This window comes from Coenobita brevimanus, chromosome 109 (assembly GCF_032717465.1).
Source record: "Coenobita brevimanus isolate Jiangsu-jjx chromosome 109, ASM3271746v2, whole genome shotgun sequence".
NCBI classification, from domain to species: Eukaryota; Metazoa; Arthropoda; class Malacostraca; order Decapoda; family Coenobitidae; genus Coenobita; species Coenobita brevimanus.
The window spans coordinates 34,052,316-34,075,667 of NC_137062.1; the positions used below are offsets into that span (position 1 = coordinate 34,052,316).

Below are 23,352 nucleotides of genomic sequence, written 5' to 3' on the forward strand. Positions count from 1 at the left end.
ATTTTTAAGTGTTTATTTAATGATCATGTACATATTTCTGATGTTTTCAAAGGCTCCTCCCAATAGCCTGAAAAAGCCAGTAGTCCGAAAGACCCTCGGACCCGCCATTCAGATTACAGGACTTTTACTGTACTGTATAACTGTAAACTCAGTGACTTTATTGTTAATGTCATGTCCCATAATTATACTTGTTATACATATACAGAGGGGGTTAACATTTCTGAGCTACAATGGCTGACACACATAGCATCATCACGCAATTCTAAGTTTCTTGGAGTTATTCCCCCCCAACCCTTACTTTTTCTTCCCCTATACCTCCTATTCCTCTTTTTTTATTTTATTTTTTTTTTTTAATATACTGATAATTATTAACCAAGTAATTTGTCCAACCAATTCATGATTAGTCTTCTTCTTTCACTGGATTGTTTCATTTATGTAATAACTTAATATCAGAGCTTCTTGAATACAACTAAACATAAAGAAGCACATATTTAAATAAATGTATATCTCACACACACACACACACACACAATATTTCAGGAATGGGGAACAAACTCAAGTTATGAAGTAAAATTTCAGATAATGAAGTCAATATTTTCAGGCTTCTCTTCCAAGCCTCACCCTGTTCAGTATAATCATTGTCTCCTTCCCACCCCCTTGCATCCAACTCAGTACTGTATAGGATTGTTTCATCTTTCTTTACCTCCATATGAATTTACTGTTTAAAAGATAAATAACCCACATGGTAAAGAGGTTAATAGTCAACTAAGCCCTTTATACAATGGAAGGCTTTTTATACCATATTCTTGCTAATACCTGACATTTTACAGTACTAAATTTACGAATGTACTGGGAGTGGAGGTAATACAGTAATGAGGGCTGTCCCTAACCCTCCCATATCTAAAAATTCTCTTCTAAACTGAGTAAAACCACCAGAATATATGGTACAAACAATAAAGCTAAAAATGTCCGAGTCAAAAAGGTTAAGGGGGAGATCGTGGCTCAATCGGTAGAGAGGTGGCCTGCAGTCCTACCGGACCCAGGTTCAAATCCCCGCTGGGGTAGGGAACAGTTTAAGGATTTGAATTTCATAAATCAGACTTTACTGATCTACCAGAAGACCTGCCAACATGTCGTAAAAATACCCCCCGCTAATACCAATACACCAGTCCTGTATGAGACAGCCCTAGAGTGTATTCAATATGAACGGTGGGTGTTAGCACCAAAGTGGTGACATGAAGAGGTGTATGGTATGCAGGAGGACTACTGGGCCTTGGGAGTAGGCTGTGAAACCTATGCCCAGAGTTGGACACATAAATATATATATATATAAGAGATACTTTCCCACTGCCAGGCAATAGGGGGAGGGGGAATCAAAAAGGTTAAGCACATCACAAAGAGACAGCAACTCATGGCCATGAGATAGTAACAACAAAACAAACAATGTCACTGTATCAAAAAGGTTAACTCCATCACAAGAGATATCTCACCACTCAGCTCAATAAAACCACCAAGCAATAACAACACCCACAGTATGAAAGGCATTATCTTACTGATGGTATAATAAGGTCAGGCCTCACTATACGTTGGTTTGTTATGAGACAAATCGCTAGATGGATGAACTAAAGGCTAAATCCAGTTTTGCTATAATGATGGTGAAATTCTCTAAGCCTATCATTATGATGGTCACATGCTACAATCCTCCGTGTATGCGGTGCCTCCCACACAAGCCAACAGGCAGCTGCTTGAGTTACGATGGCCACCCTGTGTTTACAGTCACTGAGGTTGTCTCCCTTTTGTTCCATTTCTTGTGTGCTAGACCACTGAAACACCACTATTATTGCCAAATAACAGGGCAAGTGCGTAACAAATTCTGATGCGTGCAATATTACGTGAAGTGATAACTTTTTGTGTAAGAAATACTTGAAACTTATGATTTGGAAATTGTGTGGTGCAACTGAGGACACCAAGAGCAAGTTTTTTGTCTTTCTTTCTTTCTTCTTTTTTAGGTTATATGGTCACTGGCTGCCCTCTCTATCCTCACTGAATCCATTATATTGACCTTGATGCATGATAAATCACTGTGCAATGGGTTTTCACTTGATGTAACACCACAAAGCAAGGCCTGGCTGTACCTGCATGTTCCAATTAGCCAGTCTTCCTTATAAGTGAGGGGATGTTTTCCAAGTTATTCCCCCCCCCCCTTTTTCTTCACACAACTGTTACATACTTTTGGGCAATACCCCCCCCCCTCACATCCTTTCCACAAAACCAAATGGTTATTGGTGATGCCACAAACCAAGCCCAGCCATTGAGTCTGGCTACGCCAAACCATTCTGCAGTCCTACTGTGTTTAGATCTCACAATGAGGTGTTAAGCAATGAAAGATTAGCTTCCATTAACCCTATCACAGGAAATCACCCTGTAAGTTACTGAAAAATATGTTTCCAGCAATGCTTCCCCCCCCCCCAACACACACACACTTCTGCAACCAGTAGTTTGGCACTTAACAAACTGCCAAAGCAAGAGGCTATGATAAACTATCTGTCAATATCAAAGAGCTGCTTCAATATGCTACGATCATGGGTAACAAAAACAGAACTGAAACTTGAGGCTGATGACATGCGCCAAATGCTACCCTTCCTGAGTTTGATTGACTGACGAAGTAGACATTTCTTCAACTAATACCACAGTTGCTAAACCCGAACTCAGTTTCTCCATCATTCCAATGGTTAAACAATATTATGCTACCAGCTGACTGAGCTGCCAAGGTCCTACCAGTCCTAACAATTTTGCAACAATGGAAGTGGCCTGCTAGGTAGGAAGACAATCTGACCTACTCTCCATTATCTCTACAATTCGGTAGTTTAGCAACAACATTAAGGGTTTAAGTGGTGGCAATGAAATTCTCAGTAAGGCTACAAACTTTACAAGGTAGACTCGTCCACAAATTATAATGTGAAAGCACTGGAATTTTGTAAGATGGGAAGAAGTTGTTCTTGTGCAGGTTCTATCACAAAGTCAACTAACACTGTGCGAGACTTTCATTCCATGATCTACCCCTACGAACATCCCAGCAATAACTACAATCGGTCAGCATCTGATCAAAACTGGTTAAGTTGTCTGCCACAACTTGAGGGCCAAGATGAGTTTTTGCTATGAACACTGCCAATTAGTCAAAGTACTGTATATACGACTAACTGGGCAAAGGACATGGGGCATTCCTGATGGTGCATGCTGAATGGCTACCAGTACAAGGAACTGCCTTTATACTCTTTAATACTTCATCACTACAGGCAGATGGGCATCACATGAATCTAGAGCAAAAGGAAGACATTTTGTGTGTCCCTTGATGGAGGTAACCACCTACAAATGAACACTCCAAGTGGTGACCATCATAAAGAAAAGTTTATTAGGAGACTGTTCTGTCCTGCAGCTGGATAAACTCCAAGAACAGAACAGCTACTAACAGCTGTATAAATCATATCAACATGGTTTTAATGTGAAGAATCTGACTTCACCAGATACCTGTTCCCTACAAAGTGCTTAACCATATGGGTCACAATGAAGGGAACCAGCAAGCTGAGGATATGCCTATGACGTAGTGATAATTATTCATCATAAGGGTGGCATATAACAATCAGTGACAAGTGACAAGAACACCAGAAAGAGCACTCAGGTAATGCTATGGATCAACACAGACCACTTCACATTCTTGATCTGGCCTGCATTAGTAAGACTGAGTTGAAGTGAAACTTTGCTCAACACTGAAACACTGACCAGCCTACATCTGCTAAAACCCAGCAGTACTGCTTGGTGTGGCAGGTCACAGGCGGAAGGGAAGTGAGATGATGAGTGTCTAGGAGGAGGATAAGCCCGAAGGTAGGCCAACACATACCAACCAGTGACCACATGGAACATCACCAAGTGTGGCTTAGGAACCATATATTACATGTAAGAGAATCCCTAGAAGCAAGGTATGAGAATAATGGAAATCAAATGAAAACTAAGAACAAAGAGGGGAAGGAATGACGGACACAAAGTCGGCAACAACCACGCATGCCACTGATTATCTGTAATCACAACAGGTTATGTGGAAAAATGTACAGCACATGTAAATCACTATGACTGCACCAGCAAGTCATCATGCCCAAACACAGAACAAAGAGCAGCTATCGTCTTTTCCAGTGTTCTTAAAACACAGCAGTTTATCATTTATCACTTGTAAATCAAGCGACAGTTATGACTATGATGCCAGTAAAACACTTGCTACTAACGCATCACAAATGTCTCTCATCTCTCTCCTTATCTTCTGTATGCCTACTAACATTCTTAAAGATCTTCCCAAATGTATCCAAAACTAACCTCGATCTGAAATGTACAATCACGTAATACGTAGCGATGCTGATAACTGATACGACAGTTAAGTTACAACGATGGTATACGTGAACATGGTCCACTTAGACTTTCAATGGCACAGAATACAAAAGACCACCAACTTGACTCAGGTGTTCAGTAAATTCCCCACAACCAAGGAAACCACACAAGTCTGCCACTCCTTTTAAGCCATTAGGATCCACTTTTCCACTACCTACCATCCCCAACCTACCTAGTGATATGCTTTCTATTATTTACTTGAACCACATGCCAACCTATACAGACAGTGGATAGTTTTGAAAGATGCTTACAACAGCCATACATAATTTCCTTAGCACCATATGACTGTATTTGTAATTCTCAATCTCAAACACTTAAGTTCAGCTCTCAAAATTGCTTTATCTTGTAATGTCGTGGAATAAATGCAAAACGTGGGATATATATTGCAATACAGTAACTGGTGGTGTGGCATGTCTAAATTCACCCACCAGTGATGCAATACTTGTATATCTACATTACAGTAACTGGTGGTGTGTAATGTCTAAACTCACCCACAAGTTCTGTAATATATTAATTATTATATTCCAATAAATGATGGTGTGAAATGTCTACATTCACTCACCAATACTGTAATACAATACATGACAATACAGTCCTGTGCAATATGTACGCACTCCCCCAGTATTTTATTAAATGAATTGATTTTCCATTAAAAAAAAAAAAAGTTTTGTAAGCTGTATGGTACTTCCCAGTAATCCTGTACAATAACGAACATATATTAACAAAACACACATGGGTGTATATTACGTGGTACAGGTAGCTTCACAAAACCTCGTCCTCAGCAATTTATTTCACAATGACATTATTCCTTAACATTCTCTCCTGTGCTGTTTATACCGTTTTAATATTGATAGCTTGCAACAACAACACACAACAGGATATTGTGGAGTCAACTGCAAAATAAATCACTAAGGAGGAGCATTTACCCAGCCTCCAAAGCCACTTAGAGTATGACCTACAACTTAATAACAGGTAAAACACAGTATTAATTTACCTGAATGCAAAGACTATTCATTAAAGCATAATGCTCAATACTTCAACATTTTATACATGTATGCTGTACTTGTTATATAAAATCTCTCCCAATACAATCCATGTTTTACTTCCGAGTGTTGGTAGGCAAGGATACTGTTATACATCAATGAAAAAGCATTATGCTTCTGATGATAACATTTCTAAGAGTGATACATACAACCACTTTCCTTATTACCACAAATAATGTAGTTCTCCAGGTACTGTAAATAATATAGAATAAAACACCACAATGAAAGTCAGTGTTTCAGATTCTCTCCGACAAATGCTTTCATTTCTAAAAATCTGCATTTCCCAAGCCATTCAATACCATTAACTAATAAAGTACTGTAGAAACTCTGTAATACGGTGTTAGGTGTTTTAAAATGAAAATATGAAAAATTGACAAAAACTCCACTCACACCAGAATCCACAAAGCAACTACGAGAAACCACACCGCCAACAGGTACCGTAATACTGCACTTCTTGTATACAGGCAGAAAACTAGTGAATTTTATTATGACTAAACCAACAACAAGTAACTGGGAACTGCATTAACTCCTTGGATCTGGATGATGTCCTTCACAGTTTATTTTAGCTGCTACCTGGCAAGTTTATTCAACTTTGGAAAGGCTCCTCATATTGAAGGGGTTTACTAAGGCCATATGTAAACCCTCCAGTTCAAACCATTTATCCAAAACTACATAAACCTGTCAATATGGCAAGAATAAAATGAAAATGGCATCACCTAGCTCAAGGGGGTTTGCAACAGCTTCCAGATTACTATTCATCATATTTATACATAACCATCAGGAGAGACTGCAATTATCAACAGTACTTCATGCATTAATACAGCTACTGTAGGTGGCTCTACTGACCAGTTATAGAGTCATCATTCAACTCTTTCCCTACCCCTCAGTGGGAGGATTGGACTGCAAGAGACAGGCAACTTCAGCCTGCAGTCCACCAGGTTAACATTCAGACAAGCCTTGGGCCACATAGCAATGGGTAACTGTAACTGCAACAAGAAGATATACTACAGTACAGTACTAACGTGCCTGTGGCCGTAATACCATAACAATGCTATGGCATACAATACACTGCCTTTCCTTTTTGCTTATGCCAGTTCCTCAGGTGAATCATGAAAGTTTGTAAATGCTATAACAAGCAGATACAAGTCAAGAAAACTAAATGTGTGCCATAATGACTCATATCTTGGTTTTTCATGACTGGTCACACATCATTAAAAAAAAAAAAAAAAAAAAAAAAAAAAAAAAAAATCCAACTTTCATGAAGTCAAATATTTAGATATCAGTTGTGTATAACTGCACGTACATAGAAAAAAAATAAATAATAATAAAAGTATACTGTAATGGTAATCCCAATTCTCCACCCAGTGACAAAGTAATAATCGATGATCACCATATACTGCTTGCAAAATACTGTATACTGTCAAAGCTTAATGTTCCACAGGAATAACCTAAGAATATACAGCATGATGCATTCTTCAAGTACTGTATATACAGTAATTTGTAATTTAAAATCCAATGCATGAAAAGAAACATATACTGTATTTATTTAAATACCTTCCACCTAACACATTCATATAATGAATCCAGTAAAATGGATTCAATTTATCAAAGCTTATTCATAAACTCTTGGTCATGGTAAAGCATACATACAATAATACATATCAATATATATATAAGGCCACACTCTTCTTGAATTCATATGTGATTTTAGCTGTTTTAAAATTACACAAATATCAGTCAACTTTTCATGGTTGTCATTTACTAAACACTTTTAAATGAAATAACCTGCATAAAGTGAGGACATGTCTTCTCCTTCAGCATTATTTTTTTTTAAATGCACTAATCAGCAAAATTATTAGCTACTACAGCACTTTATAGGGCAACAAACTGCTCCACGACACTGTATAACCAGGAGTTGTACTGTACACAGCATCAGAAATGTCATCACATTTCTTCCTAAGCAATATATTTTGCATGTCACACCTTAACATTCTCTTCCATGCTATTTATATGGCTTCAGTACTGGCTTGATTCACATCAGTAACATATAAGAGGCTATTAAAGCGTAATATGTATAGAAAATCACTAAGGAAGAGACGTTAGGAAATCTCCAATACCACTTAAAATACCATCCAATATTCCATTTCTCAGTTACATCGCAAATGTTACTTTAATTATCCTGATGTCCAAAAAGCAATTACTTCATCAGGAACTACGATAATCAGTATTCTGTTTTCATGTTATTTGCATTTTCATAAACCTCTACTTTCATATGATATGAATTTTACCTTGTGCAAAATTTGGAATGAAAGTTACAATCTTTACTTTAATGCGATACAATGAATTTTACATCATAAAGAATTTAGAACGAAAGTTAAAGTTCTGCAACAGAAATTCAAGGAGAGTTTGGCCTTGTCCTCTTCACTATGATGGTTACTCTTTTTATCTTGTTCTTGCTACCACTGGAAAATTTTACTTAGCTTAGGAGAGATCTTTCATGATGAAGGGGGTTAAGGAATATTTTGATCCCCTGATATGACTTTGTTAAAAAAGAAAAAGATACGTACGAGTAATTTACAGTACTGTACTTGATCTGATATTACCTTTAACACTTACAACAATAATAATAATAGTAATAATAATAAGAAGAAGAAGAATGGGTAGCAGGAACAAAATGGCAAAGTCATCATTGTAGTGAGGGGGCTATAAAAATGTATATTCAAAATACAAATGTTATAAAATACAAGAAGAGAAGCCATCCTGGAATATACATAACTTACCTGCCTTTAGAGTAGCTTCTTCACTGCTGTTCACCAAAGGACTATTCTTATCAGCTTACAAGGCTTTCAAACATCACTTCCTTACCAGTTTATCTCTTTAAGACGTTAATACCCTTTTGTATGCTACTTACGGTATGAACTCAATGTCATCACTGAAGATACAAATGTGGCATAAAATACATTACTGTGGTTTAAATTCAACATAAATCCAAAAAAGGAGTAGCTAGAAAACCTCGTAAGCTGACAAAAGTATGGCCCCAAGAATATAATACAAGGCTACAAGTAAATCATGAATACTAGGCAAGAAATTAAAACAAGTGTATGTCAGCACTGGATGTTTCAATGGTACTTTCAATATACAGTACAGTACATCTAAAAAAAAATAATAATAATAATAATAATAATAATAATAATAACACAAAGTTTGAGAACAATTATGCATTTTAGTGTCTGAAAAAAAAAAAAAAAAAAAAAAAAAAGGCTTCTATGAATAATTATGCATTTTAAGATGTAGGTTATATCTATACCAAGACTGAAATGGGTAGATAAACTATGTACTGAGACTGTCTCCTCAATTTTATTTTGGTAACCCACAGAATAACTACACAGTAGCACGTCTTTCCCCTCCCCCTTTATTTTTTTTTTTTATGCAAGGAAGAAGGAACCAAAGGCCAGGAGCCTGCAACCCATTCCTTCCAAGAAAAAAAACAAAACAATACAACAGACAGCCAAATTCAAGTGCCATTCATTTCGAGATGCCTGGACACAACCCGTTTGAAAGACTGGAGATCATAGGAAGCAGAAAATACAGACAGAGGGAGACAGTTCCAGAGATGACCTGTTATCTGTTCTAACCTAAGCAAGATCCCTAACCCCTTTCAGTAAACTTGATGGACAACTGTAGTAAGATCGTGGGGTTGATCTGATTCGTCACCGGGGAGAACTTATTCCTGCCACACACTGAAAGCTTGTCAAATATCACACAACCATGACTTTGTATGCAACTACTGAGAGCAGCCAAGTTCAGTCAGGTGAAATGCAATACCCAACAGGTGAATGTGATGTGCATCTATTGGGGGTGTGGGAGGGGTAGAGTGCACATAGTTTTGCCTGTGAGGTGAAACTAAACCACTAAATCCTAATACCTGAACCAGCTTATGCCCCACCAGGGAGGGTATGCAGCAAAGTGATAAGTTCTCATAAAAATTATGTTCCATTGAAACAGAGTTGTTAAGAAAAAAAGTGGGTTTAATTTCAAATGCAATGACCAGGTCAAATGAGAAATGTATACCCACACCCTTGAATTTCAGTAGTAGCCAAGTAGACTAATGATGTGAATAGGTGATGGAGTGGGATACGGGACTAGGTAGAGGTGATGGTGTGAGATACTGGAGTATAATCAGTTTGTTTTATCTGTGAGAACTGATCCCCTCCCACAACTTGAATATAAAGGCGTGGTTAATCAGGAATATAAAGGCGTGGTTAATCGAACTTCAATAAGCTTTAGCTGAAGCAGGAATGTGTCTTCTTCGTTACTAGTCAAATCAACTCTCCAATCTGGCCACACCTGGCCATCAAGAAAGTTGAAGGGGTCAGGATCCTGGATTACAGTAACTGAACTATAGGAACGTTCAAGGTAACACAACACCTGAATTCAACTGATACCCTAAATTCATGTATTTGTGTATCCATGACAATGTTTAAACAATATGAAATTAATGGTACTATTAATCAGAAGTAAAAGATCAGTGCGGAATAATGTACTTCTGTGGTATGACACCAAGGGAATATAAAAAATATATGTACAACCCAAGAAGAGTATGGAAGCTGAAGTCCCAGAACATTAAGGATACATTGCATGCGAAGACATGCATCAGGGAAGGGAATATGTTAAATGTGTGGCATTAGGGACCAGTGGGTGCATTCACTACCTTCCTCAGAATAGGTTGATAAGATTGCTTGGTAATTTTTTTAACAGTGAAAGTAAAATAAATATTAAAGCTAAAATTTTAACCAAAGAATACGATTACTGATAATTTACTGCTGAAGAGACTGGCTCATCACTTCCTTAGCAGGACACTTAAACATGGCCTACTAGAAGCCCCAGCCACAGTTTATTTGATATGACAAGGGGACCAATCAGGGTTTAAAAAGTGTACACTGAGCAATACCATATGAGATTGCTGACACCATGAAAAAAGGACAGAAATACATAATAATTAATACTGTGAGTAACCGGTACTGTACAACAAAAGCGGTGGAGGTGAGATGCTGAAGAAAACTAAGCAAACATTAAGTAATAAAGGGAACATAACTTATTATGAATGTTATGGAACGAGGTGGTTTTGGGTGCAGAGTAAAAGACACCCTCCCCCCCATTTAAAAAAAAAAAAAGTAAAATCCAACCCATACAGCAATACTTGTACTCTGACAAACAAGAGAGTAAGTGAAGAAGTGACCCAAAGTTTTCCTGGCTCTGGATTGAAATGAATTCAGTGTATAATCCATCAAAAATAGTCTGTATACCTAACTGAATCTGCACTGAAAATTATCCCCAATCATACTGACAAGTAAAAAATAAAAAATCAAACATACAGAAAGTAAAAATTAAGGGAAAGAAAAATCCATACAATGACACTGCTGATGTTACAGGATCAGTGCAAACTCCACCTCCTTCCCCACCACGTCAACTGCTCCACACCTCACCCCTAGTTCACTGCTAGACACATCTGATTCCTCAAGCAATCGTACTTTTGTTTTTAATTCCATTTTGCATCACAAAGAATTTTAATATTCATGACTGCTAACCCCCTTGAATCTAGCTAACTTCCTTCCTAGTTTATTACTGCTGCTAACAAAACAACATTAATCAACTTGGGAAACCGTATCATACTTTTATTAATGATGACCCTAACACCTCCAGTTTGACAAGTGTGTGTTAAGCTGAATAAAATTAGGAGAAAGTGAGAATGAAATAAATGAAACATCCTTGGTCTCAATATGTTAACAAAATATTTATTCAAACAGGTTCTAATGTGCTGTGATGGATAAATGAGGAGTCTCGTGGACAAGGGGCGAATGCGCCACCCCCATCAAAAATGAGTTATGCATGTTTTCCGATACATGGAAGCACTGAAAATCTCGTGGTGAAGAGCGTTTTCCGATTCCGACCCATGTGGGTTCAGAATTCTAGGTTCAATCTCCCTTGTTTTGCACACGTGGAGGGTAGGAGGAGGAGGGTGGGGAGGGTCTGTGATTTCAGAGCTGTAGGGGCGAATGTCGACACGCGCCCAGCCAATGGGCGAGCGGCTCCCTCTGTCAGAGTTAAAGGGCCGCCTCTCAGCCAATCAGACGCGCGCTAGCACCCCAGCTAGTCATCCCGCCAAGCACGTGAATGAAGCCTGGCTTTGTTTACACTCCGATGACATCCTCAACTACTAACCATTAGGCCCCCCCCCCCTTCATCTTGGTGTGCGGTTGGAGTTGTAAATAGTTGGTATTATAACTTCATTGTGTCAGTCATTAACAATATAATGGTTATCATACAATAAAACAACCTGTTGCCGATAAGGAGATGAAAATATTTAATTAATAATTATAGGAAAAATATTAATTATGGGAATTTTTGGCTGAAAATTTCATAGTATCTTAGTTTCATTTACATCTAATACAGGAATGAATTTCAAGTTGATTGAACAATAATTACTATATGCTGAAAAAACACCATCGCGTGTTTTACTGTGTGTGTGTGCGTGTGTGTGTGTGTTTTCATTTTTTCCTGCAGTATAAATTTGCCTCTTCCAGAGGATTCTAATGATATATAATAACATGCTATTCTATAATATTCTATGTCTGCCACCTATTCCTGAACTTTAAACGCTCATAACAAAAAAAAAAGAAAATGGCGCATTCGCCCCTTGTCCACGAGACGCCTCAAATGACACCTGTACTTTAGTCTGTAAGCATGAGTACACATTCAGTTTATACAGCTCAACCTATCAAATCCAAATCCTATGAACAAACTGTAGAGCTCCCGTTAATTAATAAGAATAGGTAGGTTCAGACCCAAAACCCATTCGTCCCCATGAGTTTCTGCTCAGGTCAAGTTGGGTTATGCTAGTTCAGGTTAGGTGAGGAGAGGTTAAGCTGGGGTTGACTAGATTATGTTAAGTTAGACTGGATTAAGTCAGGCTAAGTTATGTTGGGCTATTGTTAAATTAGATTAGGTTTGTATGGATGAAATGATTGGTGATGGACTACTTTTATGGTTGATCTGACCTGCAGCCATTTACTTGCCACAGACTGTGAGTAAAATTGTTGGGGTTGTATACTTAACCTCTCCAAAATTATGCACTCCCACAACTCCAGTAAAACAAGGTACAGGAAAACCCTGGTACCCAAACTACCACTATCCAAATTTTCACTAATCTGCACTGCCTTACTTTGTATCACTTTCACTGCATGGCTGAGCATTCCCACTGACTTGAAGCCCCAATACGAATTTATGCGAACAATTCAGTAAGAGTAAAATGCCAAGATACACGACTGGCAGTCAGCTTGTTTACCACCGCACCACTCACATGTCTCCAGTTACGCAATTAACTCCAAGGCTTCGTATGTTTATATTCAGACAGTGAAGTGTCTACATGTTCCACATCTTGGATCGCTGGAACAAAATACTTCTCCATCAGGAAATCCTAACACAAACTATCACTTTTTTTTAACTTCACTTTTCATCAAAGGAACTTGGTTATGTACCGGTATAAAGTAACTGACTCAATAGTAACAGAGTAACGGTCTGAATATGCTGATGCTGTGAGATTATCTACACTCAAGATATCAGCTCCACCACCAAACACACTTGTTTCTCACTTACTTTCTTGTTACAAGAAATTTTACTGTACAGTACATGATTCCTTTGCAAATTCTTGGTCTCATATTGTTCTAATGCATTCCGTACTGATGGAAGAACTATAAATCTGGCTCTAAGCATGAGTACCTACAAGAAATTTTTTCTCAAAGGCCACAAAAGAGATTTGGGTGAGATTCTGGATATTTTCTACCCCATTATCTAAAGAAAGAAAAATTCGACTCAATTTTAACACAGTCTCCTTGAACCTACATAAAACTATATGGAGGTTGCAAGAATAACTGAAAAATATGTCACTAGATTTTAGAAGTGAAACAAGTTGAACTACTATAGATATTCCTCGGACCCAGGACATACCTAAACAGATACTACGGAATTGACTAATATTTTTCACTTCCAGCATATTTATCCTAACCTAACAAATATCCCTGATCCCTTTCACCTAATGATGGCCAAGTGTCATCAGAGTGGAGGGCTAAATTGAGTAGTACCAAGGAGATCTCATTCAGACCTCATAACTAAAGCTTATATTTCATGCAACAGTGACTTAGTCTTTCTTTATGGGGGCAGCAAAAGTTTGCTACCTAAATACCAGTATCTCACTCCCCCTTCTTCTTTCCATCTCTTTTACATACACTCTCCTTGGTAACTTCTAATCTCTATACATTACTGTGCACACACAGACACTCTCATTCAGACTTGGTATTCATTCTTGTGTTTAGCATCAAGACCTCCAGTGCATCAACCATCTTTCGTCCTTGCAATATTATGTTCCCTTGCGTTTCACTGAACAACCATCCTACTGATTATTCTTCACTGCTCTTAAATGCACACTGTCTACAACACTCAATGAACTTATCCCACAACTAATTTTTTCTATGGGTCAGTCTCTCTCCACTCGACCAGTACAATCGACTCATCAGCCTTTTGGTATTTCCCATCATTACTATTTACCATCCAATCCTTCCTTGCCCCATCAGAAGCATGGGGGCTCAGGGTTGCCATGTCAGCAACAATGACCAGTTTCCCTCACGAGTGGCACTATATGAGCAATAATCCTGACCATCCCTTACATGCAAACCCTCACAGGACCCATCTGGTTGGACTGCCTTAACCCACGGCGTCCCGTCGACGTTCTTTAACTTCCACACGTTTTGTCACTGCCAATCCTGTCGACGTACATAAACACGAAAAAATTGCAAGATCCCTAATTTGCACAATTTTCAATTTTTGCGAGTGATTTTTGGTACATATACACGTGACACCTTCCTCTATAAGATGCCAGGCAGGGACAATGCCTTACCCAGCATGACCTCCTCCCCCCCCCTGCATGCCATTGTCTCAGCAATTCACCTGTTATCAGTGACCTGGCCAGTATAGCCATGTCATGCCACGGTACGAAATTCAGGGCCAGAGTGATTCCCCAATCAATGACAATGTGGAGGACAAACTTTACATAGCATTAGAGGAAGAAACAGTTAGAAATGATGATCAGGTAATGTGGCAAAAAAAGGTCAGGTATTAGTGAGTGAAACAATGCTTATAATGCCTATATTACTGCTTGAAAACCAATATACTCTTGTACTACATATAAATTTGTACCAAGTAAATAAATAAATACTGTTTATGAGCGGTGTGAAATAGTTACCCTCCCATAGAACTCGTTTTCTTTGGTGCCAGCCTGTTAGAAAACCCAGTAAGGTAAGGAGGTACTCCTACCTGTATCGAGTATTTTAAACCTAAGGTGAGTGATTTCTCTATGAATTTTTGATGTTTCTCACCAAAAGCGAAGGTTTGAGCAAAAAAAAAAAAAAAGGTCAGGATTGGGGGGGAGTCAGTGGTAGAAAAGTGGTCAGGATGGGGCGGGTTAACCCACTATACCATCATGCAAAATCTGGCTTTTCAATTTTTCATACACCTCATCCATAAACTACACAAATGCTGTCATTAAACACTGCACATGTTCCTTTACTTCCACCCTTAATTAATCATGAGGCACAACAACACTCCTTTCTGTACAACAAAACTTCATCATTCACCGCTGTCATTTCCTTATATTCAGTTTTACATATCCACATAATATGGGTCTGACAACATCAACTGATAGCACTCCTGCATCTGATTCTGTCCTGCACCAGCTCTCTACTTGATAACTCCTCAGTCTACTTCTTACATATTTTCCCATCATACCCTTTCATCAGTTTCTTATCCTTATCAGCCCAAGGAAACAGTTTGTATTTTATTCTAGTTAGCACCTGGTGGTCTGGTACTGATAAGCTAGATCAGAAAGGGTCGTGGATTATGCTCTTTGGTTCAAACCCCAGAGATGGACTGAAGTTCTATCATACAAAACACTACCAGAAGCACAGTTCAGTCTCCTACTCATAAATGTTCTGGACTACAGTAGCCTAGCCTTAGGCCCCTATGGTCCAAAAGGGACAGTACAGTAAGCCCTGCATTTTGGCAACTAATTGGTGAATAAATAACCTGCCAAACACAACTTCACCAAATCCAAGGGCATAATCAAATGAGCAAAATTTTAATTGGTTTCGAGGGGTAAATAAAAACCTAGATTTTTCTCCAATTCCACTTTTATTCTATTGTTGAGAGGTAATCAGTGGTAGGTGGGGGTACTCACCATCCACTCACTCAATATAGTGTTGTTCTTGGGTGGCTGCCCTATCCTCTCTTCCTTCCTTCCTCTTGTGTCTTTATTTCCTTCTTTCCTTCCTCTTCCTTCTGTCTACAGGTGACTCTACACTAAGTGACAAGCCAAATGGTTCCCTGTACACCAGGAAACCATTTACTAAGCTGGGTGGTAACCACATAACCAAATTATGGCACCTGGTGGTTCAGTGGGTAATTAACATGCCCCAACCAGATTGAGTCTGTGTAAGTTTACATCCAAGAGGTAGTTGGGGTTTATTGCACATGTATTGCCACTCAGGGATGAGTGAGGCTGGTCACTCACATCTTAAATGTCAGAACCAACTTGCCTAGCCCTGGGCCCCTACACTCATGGTGCAATGCAGGATTAGATGATGATAACAATGATGTTAAGGGGTAATAAATAATTAGTACATTAACTTTTGAAAAATTACTGAAACTGAGGTGCACTGATAGACCAACTAGTATCCACGGCTGACAAAGTTAGGCTAATGTCCGACTCCATGGCCCCCTCCTCGCAGGCCTCTCCTCCACCACTGCCACCATTCCATCAAAATCTTCCAAGTCAATATCCACTGGCAGACTATGTTCCTCTTCCATGTCATCTTCCACAGTTACACATTTAACTGCCTCTATCATTTGCTTCTTTTCTTCTCATTTGTGGTTGAAATAGCGAGTGATCAGATCCCGTTTACGGTCCCCGTTGACTGGATTAAATACAGTAATAGGGTTGCAAGGTTGGCATTTAATATCTCAAATTTGGCTTTTAAAAAACTGTTTGGCCTCAAATTCCTTGGTTTGCTAGCAGTGGTTCATAGTTCGGGCTCAGGAGTTTTTTGCCAATTGAGAGACTTCAGTTACCACAATGAAGAGTGAAATATTTTGAATATTCCCACCAACTGCAAATCCGCCTAACATAAACCCACAAAAATGGAGGGCTTACTGCATGGGATTGGCTGTATACCCCACCCCTCATTTTATCAGACTATTTTATACAATTTAAGCAACGTTGGGTCTGGTTAGTACTTGGATGGGTGACCGCCTGGGAACACCAGATGCTGTTGGCATCCCTACGTGTCAAGTGGGGTTGGTGGAGGATTAGTGACCCTCCCTGTAAAACAATTAACTCTAAGCCCTTGGCCACCCCATTTGGGATACATGGCGTCTGGCAATGGATGGATGGATGGATGGAAGAGATCAATCTTGGTGCAAGGGAAATACAACAACTATATAATTTCTCCTCCACTGTAAGCGATTTTTCGTTTCCATTCCTCATATTTATTTGCATTATCCAGATTCATTCCTTCATTTTCAAACCTTTATCCAAAACAAATTTCCAGATTTCTCAGAATTTTGCATCTGACCAGCAACAACCTTCATCCAAGTACATTTTATTCAGCCCTTCAATAGCTAGTTAACTGAATGGAACTATTAGCCTAACAACTAATACACACATGTCTCAAACATGCATTCATTCATATTAAAAGAGACTGTGCAGTTTAAGATGAAGAAAAGGCACCTAGTGGTGTTGGAGTTAAAATGCCCTATTGTTGGAGTGATGGCCATCCTCCATGTCACTCTCTCCTCAACCAGTAGACTATCCTCCCTCCAACTGGTCATCCTCATTCACATTCCTCTCCATCCCATCCCTCAACCTCCTCCTGTCTCACCCTCCCTCCACTTTATTGGCTTAGAAACTTTAACGATTCTCATCAATCCCAATAACTAGTTACTTGGAAATTTACCCTTCAAGTTTTTCACATGTGACCTCTCCTCCCAACATTCAATACTACAAACAACAAATATTTCTGTTTCTAATTCTCCAAAAACATTCACAACAACTGCTGATAAAAGAATAGAGAAAACAGCGAGGAAAGTGTTTTGTGCAATTTCGCAGAGAACTGCAGTTATAGTTGGTCTCTTCACTAACAGAAGTTGGTCACAGCAAAAACTATTTAACCCTTTAACCGCGGGTGTCATTCCAGAATGACGTTGCAAAAACTGGACCAAACCGCGGGTGTCATTCTCGAATGTTTGTGAATATTTTGAATACCCCGCGTTTTTTCCGTGCGCCAATTGTTTCAAGGGAGAGTAGCTATTAAGTTCTTTCACTCCAGCCGACCCCCACCTCCCTCTTCCCCCCCCTGGGGCCCCACCTCCCACCCCCTGGGCCCCCCACCCCACCCCTGACCAAGCGCGCATCAGTATCTGTCCAGCTGTGTGAGTGACAACACATGTTGATGTGGCAGTGAAGTGCAGGCAATTACAGTGCCTTTTACCTGTCTCAGTGAACACAGAGTGGGTGTTTATCGTATATGCAGTGTTCATATATGTTTATAGTATTATTATCAGAATGTGATTGGCATTTGGTAATGGTGTGTGAGCGAAAAATAGTGATTACAACACCGCTGATGTGGCAGTGAAGTGCAGGCAATTACAGTGCCTTTTACCTGCCTCAGTGAACACAGAGTGGGTGTTTATCGTATGTGCAGTGTTCATATATGTTTATAGTATTATTATCAGAATGAGGTTTTCATTTGGTAATGGTGTGTGAGCGAAAAATAGTGATTACAACACCGCTGATGTGGCAGTGAAGTGCAGGTAATTACAGTGCCTTTTACCTGCCTCAGTGAACACAGAGCGGGTGTTTATCGTATGTGCAGTGTTCATATATGTTTATAGTATTATTATCAGAATGAGGTTGGCATTTGGTAATGGTGTATGAGCGAAGGTAATGATGTGTGAGCGAAAAATAGTGATTTTACACCCCTCACTTCTAACGGCACTGCCCGTCCTGTGAAAGTCAACAAAGTCATGAAACCTACATCAATGGAAAGCTGAAGGTTAGTAATTTCTAATGGTACCTTATTTTTTTCTCTAGCTTTATTCTGTGCAGAGTTATTAAGGTTTAAAGGTTTGTTTACATTTGGCTGAAACCCCCGCGGGAGAGGACAGTCAGACCAAAACAATACCCGCGGTTAAAGGGTTAAATACCTAGTTGTGGCTGTATGAAAACTGATGAGTCTCAGCATGAGGTAGGAATAAGTCTCCCCCATTAACAGTGAAACTGGCCCTCCAGTATGACTACACTTCACCATCAACTGTGCCAGAAGAGGTTAGGGATCTTCCTTGTTCTTTAATATATGCATTACAGCACACTGAACATGCAGCAGTATATCAAAATTGTGACTTCAAACTCAAGTGTTGAAGTGGTATGCCTTTCAAAATGCACTCTTCCACCCTGCTTGTTCTGCACCAGATCTCTAGTAATACACCTAGATCTAAGGTCAGTGCACATCGTCTTATCCCATGTCTTCATTCTAAATCTCCGTTGACAATTCAGTCCCTCACTACTACTCACTCTCCTAATTCCCCTGGTCAATTCTCTTAGCATGTCCAGAGAATCTAAACAGTCCAGTATCCATTTCTTTTTTTATTAATCTAACATCAGTCTCTTCCTGAACTAGTGAATCCCCTACACTCTCTGGTGAACTGATTTCCTTATACTGCACTTCTACTATTTCCAACAGGCAATGAGTGGCACCGTCACGGAACACATCACATCTTTCCACTGTTGACAGGATTCACATTTCTGAATGTGTTTATCTGGCTTGTTTGGGCACTTGATTCAGCTCTCACTCCATGGAAAACAGGGAGAATCCCTAGGAGGAAGCATAGCCATTCAATCTGATATTTTTTCTATCTACTAGTGTGATACAGTAAACACCTTCTACTATGAAGAAACCTAAATAATTTTCAGAGAGACTCCTATATACTGTTTTACTTGCAAACATATGTAACATCAATCAGGACTTTCAATTTTCCTTTCTGGCAATAAATATTTAAATGTGGCAGCAGCATCAACTTTTCCCATTAACTCCTGGTGATGCTCTTAGTTTTTTCCAGTTGCTTCCAGACCCTTTTATCTAAATTCAGAAAGACCTCTCATATTAGAGGGGATCATAAACTCATTCATTCCCATGTGTTCTTTTTTATTCCCTCTATTCACAGCCAACTTTATTCAACTTAGGATATATTTCTAGTACAGGTATTAACACTACTGTAATAAGGTAAATTCAATCATTCTTATGTCCTTTTGTTCATTATATGTACAATGAACTCCCACTGACATAACTTCATCATCTTGCCAGTCCTTTCCAATTTGTTATCTTTTATTTTATTTTTGTCTTCCACATTTAAGCTGTACAAGGAGCTAGAGATCCCTCCAAGCAATGGGATGCCTTAACTCTCTCCCTATCCCCTGAAATGAGGATGGTGGACTGTACAAGGGCAACTCCAACCTGCAGTCCACCTGGTTCATGTCCAGATCAACCTGGGGTCACAACAAAGCACATTACCCAACATAATTTGCTATCCTTGTCAGTTTTTTCTGATTCATTAATCATCTTGTTCAATTTTTGTCATCTATATTCATGTTGCACAAAATGTTTACCCTCAGTGTATGAGTTTGGCTTTTAACAAACATTCCTTAAACATATATATATATATATATATATATATATATATATATATATATATACAGTACAACAATATCATTCACCCACTGAGCCTGGGGACATCTTTTCATTTTCTTCTTTATCTTCTAAAAAGATAAAACAGACTCTTCAATTTATAAGAGTTCCATGAGGTCTTACTAAACCCCTCCAATGCAAGAGGTCTTTTTTTACTCAAATAAAACATTCTGGTGATGGTAAGAATAAACTAATAACCACATCACCCAGATTCAAGGGCAATATTGTCAACGTTTGTATTTGAACCAAGCAGTCAAACCCCTTACTTCACCTAATTACTGTTACCTATAATGGCGGGAAGCTCCAATCAGTTCCACAGCATTAACTATACCTGTTCCAAAATATTTTTTTTGCTAAATTGTATGGGGAAAAAAAAAAAAAAAAGCAAATTTTCAAACTGTACAGTCAGAAGCCATATTTAAAATTCAAAGATTGTATTCTTGTTGGCTAAGCAGGTATTCACAAACTTCTTCCTTACCAGTTTAGTTCTGTGTATGGCACACAAATATTCTTTAGTATATTATTTCTGCAATCTGTCCTTATTCAAAAAGATACAAAAAATACAAGAGAATACTAAAGTGTGTTGGGGGAAATATTTCACTAAAAATGAAACATTAAGAAGCTTCCTATGCCAGTTAGAACAAAAACACAAGGACTGTATTCTTATCAAACTTGAACAGCTTTCTTGTACTTTTTTCTCAGCAATTTAACTTGAAAATAACTCCTCGGTATTTTCTTTTATGCTTTTTATATCTTCTTAGTACCCACACTTGTGACAAAAATAACGTACAAGAGAATAAAGTCACTGGCAGAAATAAACTGATTAGGGAAAGGCATTACGGTGCCTCCCTCACCAACAAGAGTACATCGCAAGTCTCTAACATCCAGTGCTGAATACAGAAGAGGGTCGTATTTTAGGTGGCATCGTAAACTTTCTAGCAGTTCTTTCTTAGCAATCTGTTTTGCATATTACACCTCAACATTCTCTCTTGCCTGTTATTTATGCCTTATTATCAACATACTTTGCATCAATAACAAACAAGAGGATACCGAGGTGCAACAGGAAGAATACGTCGCTAGGAAAGATGTTAAAAGATCGCGAAAGCCACTTAGAATACAACCTATGAAGGTCCAGGGATGGCTCTCTCTCCTGTGAAAAAGACAGCAACAACACTCACCATTTGGTGTGGCTGAGGTTGCGTTCCCGGTGGCACTTGTGAGGAAGGGTGGAGGTCCTGGCTACCCTCACCTCCATAACCCTCCAGCCCAGCAAACCCAGGAGGCATCTCACAACCACCTAGCCACTGCAAAGGCAAATACAAGCTTGGTTACTTAAAAGACAGTCAAATGAGTTTGGTTACTTGTGCAATAAGAGCCTGGTTACTAGAAGGATGGTTAAACGAGAGCTTGGTTACTTGAAGATTGTCAAACAGAGCTTGGTGATGTAGAGGATAAAGGAGAGTCGAATAAGAGCTTGGTTATTTAAAAGATAGTTAAATGGGCTTGGTTACTGGTAACTTTTAAAAGGATTTGCCACCACCACCACCACTATCATCATCCAGACTTCCTTTCTAACAAAGGATGGAGTAAGACAGGGTGTAGAAAGCAAGAACAAATCTAACAGGAGAAAGTAACCTACACTTACTTACTAAGGGGGGGTTGCATAAAGATGGAGAAGCAATCTCACAACCACCTAGCCATGGAAAATCAACTACCAACTTGATTACTTATGGAATATTGCTGAGGGATACGCACAAACAAAAATAAAGAGTTCGATGTTACAATCACCTAACCACTTCAAAGTAAAGAGTTTCGGTCTTTAGAGCATTACAAAAAATTATGAGTAAATAAAAAAGGATAAGGTTCAATTTCAAATACCTAAACACTTCATAAGTCAAATGAGAGCCTGGTAACTTTAGGGATGCAGTTAAACACAAATGACCAACTGTTCACTCTCACCTTCAATACCTAGACTAAGTAGCCTAATAGCAGGCCCTTATCCTCCTGATGGGACAATAACGGACTGAATGACACCCAGAATAAACTAAAAAAAGCTTATGTTGGATGATTCAGTATGATGAGGAACTATAACTGGACAGGATTAAAGTTCTACACAATACATGATTGTACCATCCCTATTCTCTACCTAAATGATGGGTTGTGGCAGGAAATCGAACACTGGAAATGACAAAAACCAACCAATTCAAAGTTAAGTGAAATTCTGGCTACTTATGAGATACAGTAAGGTAATCAACAGCCCAAGAAAGTTCACAACCTTCTTCAGCATGCCTGTTCTAATCTGACAAAGCTCCCAAATTCCTTCCAGCTTATTTGATCATGTGTAGTCAGACTGGAAGACAGATGCAACTTGTCACCCAGGAGAGTCATTCCTACCACATAAATAATACTGAATTTCATGCAACCACAACTTAATATTCTGACTGTGGAAGAGACCAAGAGCTACTAACCCTTTTGTATGTAAAATTAAAGTCAGTGTATATCTGGGATTAATTAGCTGTTCCATATACCCACCCCTTGCATCCCTGAGGGTCCAGCTAACGCCTCGACCACAGCCTCAGGTAACGGCTGTGCGTGCGAGACATTGGTCTTGTGCTCGTATTTGTTAGGGGCCATGTGACCCGACGGATCATCCTCTCCCCCTCCTGCCGATCCGTCTAATCGCGAGTCACTGCCCACTGAGCCATAGTCCATCCCTGAGTCTAGAACATCCTCCTGCCCCTCCTCACTGTGCTCTACCATCTCCTCTTTGACTAGACTTTCATCTACATGAACCTGGAAGTTAAAATAAATTATGAAAAAAATATATTATATATATATATATATATATATACATATATACTGTATATCAACTGTATTACACACTACACACAAATTAATACTTCCTATACAACAACAGTACTGTATCTACTCTAGCCACCAAATAATGTTCCAGTACTGACCTAAAGACTGATGTTATAATGTACAATGCTATTTACCTGCTACTGCTATGCATGTAACAATCT

General features: G+C 38.9%; 1 protein-coding gene across 4 annotated transcripts in view; it reads right to left on the bottom strand.

Moving 5' to 3' along the window:
- The window catches only part of LOC145417175 (uncharacterized), a 115,423-nt gene that overhangs the window by 86,453 nt on the left and 5,618 nt on the right, over window positions 1-23,352 (bottom strand). For all 4 annotated transcript variants that reach the window (XM_080285951.1, XM_080285953.1, XM_080285952.1 and 1 more), the window contains exons 4-5: window positions 22,862-23,122; window positions 21,508-21,633 (exon numbers count right to left, since the gene is read on the bottom strand). In XM_080285951.1, coding sequence (XP_080142077.1) covers window positions 21,508-21,633; window positions 22,862-23,122 — 387 coding nt within the window. The remainder of the gene's footprint in view (window positions 1-21,507; window positions 21,634-22,861; window positions 23,123-23,352) is intronic.